Here is a 10169-nt window from a genome sequence, read left to right on the forward strand (position 1 = left end):
TGATGGGTAAAGATGCTAAACAGACTCTGTGACTCCAGCATGCATGGACACCCCCCAAAAGCAGATCCAGAGCCACACAGTTTTAGTTGAAAACAGAACTCCCATTAAAATGCCAGTCCAGAATTTGTTTGCCCAAGAAACTAAAATGAGCATCCCACACTAGCAAGGTATGCAGAGCTGACAGCCCCGATGACGGGCTGACAGGAGACACATGAGAGTCCTGGTCACCAAAGGCGCTAGAATCAGACTTTGAGAGAGGAGCACTTGGGAAGCAGATTAAGAGCATCAGCTGTGGGAAACACAGTAATAACTGAAGTACTCTGAACAGCAGCCAGAGCAGGACTGGGTTTAAAAAAAAGCTCCTCTACAACACTTAGTGCCAAGAAACGATTTCGGAGGAACGCCACTTTGGTATCAGTAGGCTCACAGTAGGCCAAGTGTGTTGGCACAAGTTGTGAAGGAAGAAGACTACTACAAGAAAATTGAAAGAATGAAGCTTTGGAGATCTGCTTTTCTTTTTCTTGCTTGGAAAGTTTGCCTACCAGGTGGGTTTCTGAACTTCTTATGTAAATACTTCAGCCATAATAGCTTCAGGCCCAGACTACTAATCATTTATCTTGGAATGTGGATGGTCTTAAAACTCATTCAAACTTCACTTGGCTATTTTTAATTAATTGTGTTATGGTTTTAGAGCGATCGTTTACTTCTAGCGAACTTCAGTGCTGTATTATGTTCTATGCTCCATGGTATTCAGAAATACACCATATAAAACCGGTCTCCTTATATAAATACTGACAATTTATTCAGCCGTAATCATTGTAAAAAGCTTTAGTAGCAAAGCAAAACTCATTTTATTGCAACTGTTACTTGAAAGACATTACAAGTTATTTACCATATTTGGCCAATATGGCTTAGTCCATTCAAACTCTTAAACAAAATATAAAGGTAAAATAAGAGATTTAACTAAATTATAATTAAATGGTGCAATTCAGTCACTGCTTAAAGAAAGTTTGATCTAAAGGGTTCCTTGGTATAACAGCTTTCACAGTGTATACTTTAAATAGTAAGCTTACGAGTTAGGTATATACATGCACAGAAAAACAAAAGTTTGGTCACTGCTTTCTAGTCATGCATAGGAGGAACAGCATTTTCCACACCACCTCTTTCTATGCCATCTCAAATTCTGACTATGCACCTCTTCTGCCTATACTTTAGCCAAGGAAGTATGCAACTGCTATATAGGTTTAACACCCCTGTTCACAACCAGAACATTTATATAGTTTCCACAGAGAAAATACCAATGAGCAAGCCCTTTTGTGCTGATGGTCATATAGTGCTTGTCTGAGAAGACCAGAAATTGATTTAAATTAAATTCAGAGTATTTTCTTTCATCTTAATTTGCTAACCCTGTTCTGCACACTAGAAACAAAGGGGTTTCAAAATGCAGAGTTTTAATATTGACATTATTTAACTTCTGTTACGAAAACTAAACTCAATGAATGTGAAATTAGGTCAACTCTGACAACCAACTGCATTATGAGTTAATCTTGGCCATGAGAACTCCAAGGCCTGTTTCATCTAGGCTTTATACTAGGAACTTCCCCTCTGCCTCCATGAAGCAATAGTGACATGAGAAAAGGCTGAAGCCATAACTGACCTAAACAGCTATTTGGCAAATCATATTTTTCCTTGAGAAATGTATTTTTACTGCTGGGCGACTCACACACGAGTTGCCAGCACATTAATCAGGCAGTTTCTTTGGATTAAACTGTCTGGAAAAGCAGGTGGCATAAGGTGGGAGCACCCTTCCTGGTAAGGTGGCATAAGACAAGACCACCCACCCAGTGATATCAGGGTAATAAACCTCAGGAAAGAGTGCCGGATGAGACTGCAATCAAATATGGTTTATCAAACAAACAAAAAAAGGCAGAGGCAAAATAGTAAGAGCAAAAATTGACAAAAAAATTGCTGCAAGGGAACCTCACAAAGAATTAAGAAAAAAAAGTGAAAGAAAAAAAGATAGTTACTAATACAAACAATTGTGAGTAAAGCATATGGCTAATGACAGGCAGTTTCTGACTGCCTATCTCTGGCTATGGATGGGCTCCCACAGTCCTTGCTCTTTCTCTGGTCTGTGGGAGCCCTTCTCCCTGTATTTAGGTCCCGGGAACGCACGTACCAAGAAAGCCCAGCTAGTAACACATCGTCTTCCAAAGCAGAAAAACCAACGCTCACTAAATGCCCCGTGAACCTCATCCTGACCCCAGTATGGCTGGCATCCGCCAGAATGAAATCCGGTCCTAGGTGCTACAGCCCATCCACAGGGCAAGACAGACCACATCCACCATACGTGCGCGCACACACACGTACTAGCAGGGCGCACTTAGGCAGCTCTCCGTTAACTTCCACAAACCCCACTGCAAGCTACGCCGGACTCGCGTCAACCAAGGCAGCCTGCCTTTACAGCGACACAGCCGAAGGGGGAAACCTGACGCTGCGCAAACGTCGCTGCCCCGCGGCCCCCTCCGAGCGGCGCCCGGCGCCAGGGGACCCCCCGGCGGCGCCCCGCGGCCCCCCGGGCACCGGCACCTCTCCGTCACCCGCCCGCCGCGGACACCAACGGCCGCCTCGGGGGGCGGTGCCCCCCAACGGCCGCGCCGGGCTCCGCTTCACCGCGCTCGCTCTCGTTCCCTTTTTTTGGTTTTTTTCTCCTCTCTCTTTTCTCCATCTTTTTTCCCCCTTTTTACACTGAGACAAACGTCTCCCCCCACAGCTGAACGCTGTCCAAAAAAACAGGACCACACACAGCCGCCCGCCCCGCTCCTCGCCGCCCGCCCCCTCCCCCCGCCGCGGCCGCGCGCACTCCCAAAATGGCGGAGGGGGGGGGCCCGCCGCGCCGCGCCGCGCCGCCGCCTCCTCCCGCCGGAGAAACACCGCTACCGGCACCGCTGCCGCCCGCGGGCACAGCCCGCAGGGGGGCAGCGCGAGGCAGCCGGGACCGATAGGGCCGGGCAGCGCCGCCGCGGCCGCGCTTCCCCCGACCCCCCCCGCAGGCGGGGAGGTGGTAGCTGCCGGGCGCCCCGCCCCAACGTACACACGGCGGCCGTTGCGGCTCGCCGGCGGCGCCCGGGCCGGGAGAGGCGCCTGGGGGCCCACGAGCCCCGCGTACACCGCCCGCTGCTGCTGCTGCCGCCGTCGCCGCCGCCGTCGCCGGGGCCGGGGCCGGCCCGCGCTTACCTTCTACCCACAGCTCCTCCACGTTGGTCTCCAGGTTGGCTGCCCGTAATCCCACAGCGAAAGCCCCGAAAATGAGGAGTCCGACCACCAGGAACTTCCCGCAGTTCCGCTGAATGTAGCAGCCCAGGTTAAACAACAGTCTCTGAAACTTCGCCCGCAGCCACAGCGGCGCTCTCCTCCCCGTCGCTCTCCCCTGCAAGGCAAGCAGAGGTTAGCCGCCGCCGGGGAGCGCCGCCGCGCTCGCTCCTTGCGGGGCCGGGGCGGGGGGGGGGAAGAGCCTCCCCCCTCCAGAAAAAACCCAGATCAGCAGCACACACAGCCGGGGGTCACGCACAAACGCCTGGGGGCTGAGGGCCCCCGGCAGCAAGCCGCGGGGGTCTGGGCGCCCCGAGGAGGAGGAGGAGCCCCCTGCCCTGTCCCCGTCCGGCCTCTCGGAGGGCTAAAGCGGGGGGGAGGAAGGAGGGAAAGCCCCTCGGCGGCGGTGCGTTGCCCCGTCTGCCAGCGCCGATCGCGGTGCACGTGGTGCGCAGCGCTGCGGGCCGCCGCAACTCGCTCCCGTAGAGGCTGGAGACGCTGTACGAGCCGCGCTAGGGAGCATCGCAGCCATGTGTAAGTCACGGCAGTATTTGTGAACGGAAGAGGGCAGCCACATGGGGGTTTTTTCTCCCCCTGTTTTTGCTTTTGGCCTTTCCCCGCCTCACAAAGCCCAGAAATCCGCTCCCCGCAACGCGGCGGTGCCCGCGCAGCGGCCAGGCGCCCCCGCCGCGCCGAAGGTGGCCGCTTGTTCACGGCCTTCGCTTCTCCCCCGGCCGCTGCGGGCTCGCCCTGCGCGGGGCCACCCCGGCCCCTCTCCGCGAGGGGCGCCGCGCTTTCGGCACGGCGGCGGCGGGGAGCTCCACAAAAGCGCCGCTTCTGCCAAGAAAGCGGCCGCCCGCTGTCGCCCCTTCCCCGCGCGGAGAGCGGCGCCGCGGGGCTCTATGCGGGCGCGCAGGGAAGAGCGGCGGCGGCGGCCCCGCTCCGCCGCAGCAAAGAGGAGTCGCAGACGTCCCTCTCTTTTTTTTCCCAGCGTTTTATTGGTGGCCGCTTCGCTCCCATCTCCTCCTTCCACCCCCGCGAGAAAACACACCGCCCCCCGCCCCCGCCGGAGCGGCAATAACAGTAGTAACAGCGCGGGTCTGCGAGGGGAGGAAAGAGATAAATAAAAAAGAAGGGAAGGAGGAAGGGGGGGAGGAGGAGGGGGAGTGAGGGCACCTTTGCGATCTGCTCCAGGGCGAAAGCCGCGTCGCAGTAGCTCGGCCGCTGCAGATACTCCCGGTCGGGCGCCGCGGCGCGCCGCTCCCCGCCGCTCCGTCTCCGCCTCCCGCCGCTCCTCGCCGCCCGGCCGGGGTGGCCGCCGCCGCCGCCCGCGCCGCCGCCGGCCTCCGGCTCCGCGGCGCTAGCGGGCGAGGCCATGTTGCCGCCGCCGGCGGGCCGGGGCCGCGGCGGGGCGCGGGGGGCGCCGGGGGCCGGCGGCGCGGCGGGCCGCGGGCTGGGGCCGGGACTGCCGCGGGGGCCGGGGCTGCGGCGGCGCGGCCGGCTCACGCGGGGCGCGGGGCGGCGGCGGCAGCGGCGGCCGCTCGGGCCGGGGGTCGCCCCGCGCCGCGCATTGCCACATCGCGCGCGGACCCCGCGGAGCCGCCGGCCGCTCCCCGCACCCAGCGCGGGCCCGGGCCGCGGGGGGGGGCGCGCGGGCCGCGGGCGAAACCGGCCCGCCGCCGCCGCCACCCCCCCGCCTGCCGCCGCCGCGCTCCGCTCGCCGCCCGCCCGAGTCGCCTGCTGCGGCCGCCGCTGCCCGCGGGGAGCGGCGGCGCCGGTGTGCGCGGCGGCGCTCAGCGGCGGCGGCGCGGCGGCGGCTGCTGCTGCTGCTGGTGGTGCTGCGCCGCGCGGCCGCGCCGCACCATCCTGCCTCAGCGCCGAGGTGCTGCCCGCGGGCCGCGGCGGCGGCGGCGCCCCGCGCTCTGCCCCGCGGCGGCGGCGGCGGCGGGCGGGCGGCTGCCTGTCGCTCTCCCCCGGCGTGTGCGCGGCAGCAGCGAGCTGCAGCCCCTCGGCTCCGGAGATGAGATGAAGAAGAAAAAAGGGACTCTCTCCATTTGGATAAAGAGGAGGAGGGGTGGAAGGGGGGGGAGTGAGAGAGGAGAGAGAGCGAGCGAGCGAGAGGGAGGAAAAAAAAAGAGCGGAGGGCCCGCCCCCGGGGCTGTCAGATGGCCCGGCTCTGCGCGCCGCCATTGGCTCGGCGCGGGCAGAAATTACTCAGCAAACATGACTATTATTAGCTGCTTAGCAACAGCTCACCAAAGTAGAGAGACCACCCAGGCAGGCAACCCTTGTGTGTGCATCTCCAGCTTCAGGGGGAGCCTTAAAGAGATCCAGCCTCCTTTGCATGCAATACTTCCATTAAGGAATGCCTCCCCCCTCCTCGCCGCCGCTTTCTTTTCAAGAAAGCTTTTTTCTCCCCCCCTTCTTCCGAGATGCTTTCGGACAAATGCACGCGCAGAACTTTCTCGCGATCGGCGTACGGAAATACATATTTTTTCCTTTTAGAAAAGAGAGGGAAACGGGGGGAAAGGAGCATTAAGCGATTTCTAAAGCCCTTAAAAGAAAATCCTTTTAGCGGCACCTTGGCCTCAAGCTGCAACAAATACTGGGAGGTCCAAGCTGAATTCCCAGGCTTGCAGAAATAATGACAGGGTGGTGGATACCGCGGTGGAAAGTGCCAGATTTCTCTCTCTCTCTCTCTCTCTTTCTTTTTTAACTAAAGAGGAGCCTTAGTTCCTTGCGAGAAAACCACTCCGTCCACTTAGAAAAACACAATGAAAACTTAACACTGGAGGGATTTAAAGCCGCGCAGTAGCTAGCCTGTTTCAACTTAGGGCTCATTCTTTAGCTGAAACCCGAGGAAAGCCAGTTTTAATATGTTTTTAGTGCAGAAATTCACGAAACGCAGCCTGCCCGGCCGCGCCGAGCGCTCCACAGACCATACGTGAGCGCTGACTTTTTTGGCACCGCTCCCCCCGCCTCTGTTCATTGAGAACCAGCCATTAATCGCCGCCGTTGCAGCTGCGCGCACCGCCCCGCCGCGGCTCCCCGCGCACGGTGTGTGTTCATTAAAAAAAAGGGGGAAAAATTAAAAAAAGGCGGCGGCAGAGGCGGACCGCAGCGTGCGAGCGGGCCCGAGGCGGTCTCTGCCCGGTGCCGGCTCCCCTCCCGGTCCGGCGGCACCGGCGAGGTTTCCCCCAGGCCGGCGGCTGCGCGCCGCAGCGCGGGCGCGGAGGCTGCGCCGATGGAAACCGCGTAGCGGCAGCCGGGGGGGCTGCAGGGCAACCGTTTCTCCCCGCCGCGTCCCCGTGTCCCGTGCGGGCCAGGCCCCGCGCCCCTCGCGGGAAGGCTGCTGCGAGCCGCGGACCGCGTCGAAAGAAGCCGGGAGAGGCCGGAGGTTGGGGCCGGTTTCGCGGGAGGCCGAGAGGCACCTCTGACCCGAGTTTCGGCTCGGGAAAGCCACCTCGCGCCTCGTCGGGGACCGGCGCGCCGCCGCCCTGGCTCCCACTCGGCGTGACCCGGTGGGGCGTCAGGGCTGGGGACAGGGGAGCAGGGGCTCGGCCGCCCGTCAGCATCCCAAGCCAGGCGCGGCTGCGCCTTCGAGTGCGGGCGCCTTCGGGGGAGCCCGGCCGGCCTGCTGCCGTCGCGGGGCCCGTCAGCGCCCGCCTCGGGCTCCAAAACTCAGCCTGAAGACTCAGATTTAACGAGCGCTATCTTAATCTCCTCTCTCTCTCCCTGTGGTCTGGAGGGATTTTTTTTTTTTTTTTTTTTTAGTATACACAAGAGATGAATTACTGCAGGGATCTAATTGGCCTTGTTTCTGTATTTTTTTTCCCTTAAGGAAGAAGTGTCAGTGTAAAAGTCTCCACTTGGGTGGTCAGAGCAGTGGCTGCCCCCAGTTTGCCTCATAGCTGATGCATGCGCGCTACATTCCCGGCGATACTGTTGTTCCTAATCAATCTGCCCTTATTTACATTTGTAAGCACTGCTGGCTGTGATATGCATGCCCTGTGCGCGCAACTGCTCGCCAGCGCGAAGGCGACTTTTCCTGGTTTCAGCGCGGCGCAGGGGTCCCGCAGACGTGCTCTCGCGGGCTGGCTCTGCGGGCCGGGGGCCGGGACGGCGCCGCGCCAGGCAGGGGCCTGCGGCCGGAGCTCCCGGGGCCCGGGCTGCCGTGCGGGAGCCCCGCGCTCCGCTCTGCACAAATAACCTCATTTTGCGCGGTTCTGCCTCCCGCTTAGGCCACCTTTGTGCTCAGAGGTGCTGCTTTATGGCCCCTAATGCTGCAGAGCTTTACACTTCCCCCAGCCGGCAGATCAAATCCGATAGAGGCTAACGGTGGGCAGCGGATACTTGCGCCGAGCTGACGTTAACGCGCCTTTGCAGGCTGCGCATCGGCCCTGCCGCGGGGGCACGGGCGCACCTGCCCCCCGCCCGCCTCGCCCGGGGCTACGAGGGGCGCAGAGCCGCCTCTCCTCCGCGCCTGCCCCGCACCTGCGTCGCGCCGGGGGGACCCGCGCGGCGCGCCCGCTGCTCGCCCTCTCCCCCTCCTCGGCCCCGCGCGAGCCAGCTTGTCAAAATAACGCGGCTAATTACCGCTGAGCCCCTCTAATGGGAAGCCGCTCTGCACGCCGCGAGCGGCAAAGCAGGGCTCTGCGGCCCCGGCGCTTCCCTCCGCGGCGAAACGCGCCGCCCCAGCGCCGGCGGCCCGGGGGCGCCCGCCCGGCTCCGCGCCGCGGCCGCCTGCGCGCTCGCAGGGCTGGAGGGCGCCCCGGCTCCCGCAGCCGTGTCCTGCCCCGCGAGGGGCTCCAGCTCTGCAAACCGAGTCCCCTTCTGGCACAGCGCCCTGCCACTTGCAGTACTTTAATGCGCACAGAGGGGGGAAAGCTACGCCGAGCGGTTTTCGGCCGGTCCGGACAACACCGAGCCTGTGTAACGATATAGCTCAAGCCTTGCATTTGGCAGAAGGCAGGGCATTCATTTTCATGATCTCTGCCATCGGGTCTTGCCGAAAAAAAGCTGAGCGACACGATCTCTTTGACCCACTGCTGGAGCAACAAATTTATTAGAGATATAGGCGTGAGAAATGAAAAGGAAGTAAAACAATTCAGGCTCATTGTGTGTCTTTCTTTCATACTGCTAATCCGGTTTACACATCACGCCTACATGTCTCAATAGGGCTTTATACACTGTGGCAAAGGCAGAAGAAAATAAAAGGTGTGTGTGTGAGAGTGCGTGCGTGCGTGTGCATGTGTGTGTGAAATACGGATAAAAACAGAGGAGCTCAAGACATTTTAATTCAGAGCGAGCTGCCAGTTTTATATCTACCGGCTCTTGAAAGCAAATAGATTTTAAAGGATTCCTCCTCCTCCCCCCCCCTCCTCAGCCCTAACATTTCTCAGCAGTACCAACTCCTGCTCAGATACAGTGTCAGATTATAATCCGGTCTCTAACAGCCCTGACCAGAAATGGGATACACCTACCGGCCCGGTGCTGAGGCGCCGTCAGAGACCCTCGAACCGGAACTGGTAACCGCTGCCCGCCTCGGCCCCGGCGCCGCTTTTTAACCCCCCCGCAACACCCGGCCCCGGCAAGGTGTCAGGTACCGGCCGCACCCTCGGCGTTGCCGCGGAGCCAGAGGCTGCGGCTGGTACCCGGCTTATCCCGACGGATCTGAACACAGGGGCTCCTGCTGCCCTTGGCGAGGGGCTGTCACCTCAGCCCGGGGCACAGCGCCCAGCCCGCCGCTGCACAAGGCGGCTGTCACCGCCGTGCTCCACAGCTACGTGTCCTCGCCAGCCCTGCGGACGCCCGCTCGGGGCCGCAGGCAGAGGGCTGCTCCGCGCCCCTCGCCGGGGAGCCCCGCTCGGCTTTCCCTGCGGGAGGGGAGGTGCGCACCGCCTCCTCCCCGCGCACAGCTGCCCCCGAGGGGCTCCCTGCCCGCTGCGCCGCACCTCGCGCAGGTGCCGGGATGCTGCGCCCGGGGCCCCTGCGCAGCCTCCGCAGGAGCCGCCTCCCCCCAGCGGCGCCTCCCCCCGAGCATCTCTCCCGGCGGCCCAAAGCGGCAGCAGCCCCGAGGCGCGGGGAGCCGGCCGGGGGGCGGCAGCGGCAGTGCCGGCCCCCGGGGAGCCCCCCGGCCCCGCACGGCGTGTGCCGGCCCCAGCCCCGGCCGCGGCGGGGAGGCCCCTCCGCCCCGGCCCCGCGCCGCCGCCCGCAGCGGCCCGAGCGGCGCCCGGGGAGCCCCCGCCGCCGCCCCAGCCCCGGCGCTGCCCGCCGGGCTCCGCCGCCCCCCGGCCCCGGCGCGGCTGTCACGGGCCCCCCGCGGCCCCGGGCTGCACCTACCATCTCTGCCCGCGGCGGAGCCGCTCGGGGGGAGCCGGGCCGCGGGGCCGGGTGCGACTTCGCTCAGTGCCAGCAATGGCTTTGATAGGACATCAGTCTCTTCTGGTCTCTTCTCCTCTTCTTTCCTTTTTTCTCTTTTCTTTTCTCCTTTTTTCCCTTTTCCTTTCCTTTTCCTTCCTTCCCTGCTTCCTTCCTTCCTCGCTTGCTTGCTTCCTTCCTCCTTTCCTTTCCTTTCCTTCCTCCCTCCCTCCCTCTCTCTTCTCCTCCTCCTCCTTCTCTCTCCTTTTTTTTTGCCCCAGAGGAGCCGAAAGTGCACACAAGTGCCCCTCCCGGGTGGCGGGCGCTGCGCGCAGTGCTGGGCCGGCTCACAATTACATGCCTGTTTCTATTAAGCAGCTCCATCGCGCTCCACGTGGGTGGCCGCGCTCAATAGGCAGGACCTGCCGCGCCCACGTGACGGCCGCACGCTTCGCCCCCGCGCCCCGACGGCCGAGGGGAAGGGGCCGGGGCCGCGC

The 10169-nt window shown here is 61.8% G+C and overlaps 1 protein-coding gene across 4 annotated transcripts in view; it reads right to left on the reverse strand.

Annotated features, from left to right (window-relative positions):
- LOC112978825 (protein patched homolog 1) overlaps positions 1-9813 on the reverse strand; it is a 74586-nt gene extending 64773 nt beyond the window's left edge. For 3 of the 4 annotated variants that reach the window (XM_026092568.2, XM_064502406.1, XM_064502407.1), the window contains exons 1-2: positions 4489-4692; positions 3238-3430 (exon numbers count right to left, since the gene is read on the reverse strand). In XM_026092568.2, coding sequence (XP_025948353.2) covers positions 3238-3430; positions 4489-4689 — 394 coding nt within the window. In that variant the 5' untranslated portion in view covers positions 4690-4692. Of the gene's footprint in view, positions 1-3237; positions 3431-4488; positions 4693-9654 lie in introns of those variants that run through there. The other variant, XM_064502405.1, reaches the window with a different exon arrangement.
- Between the last annotated feature and the right edge of the window lie 356 nt (positions 9814-10169).

This window comes from Dromaius novaehollandiae, chromosome Z (assembly GCF_036370855.1).
Source record: "Dromaius novaehollandiae isolate bDroNov1 chromosome Z, bDroNov1.hap1, whole genome shotgun sequence".
Taxonomy (NCBI): domain Eukaryota; kingdom Metazoa; phylum Chordata; class Aves; order Casuariiformes; family Dromaiidae; genus Dromaius; species Dromaius novaehollandiae.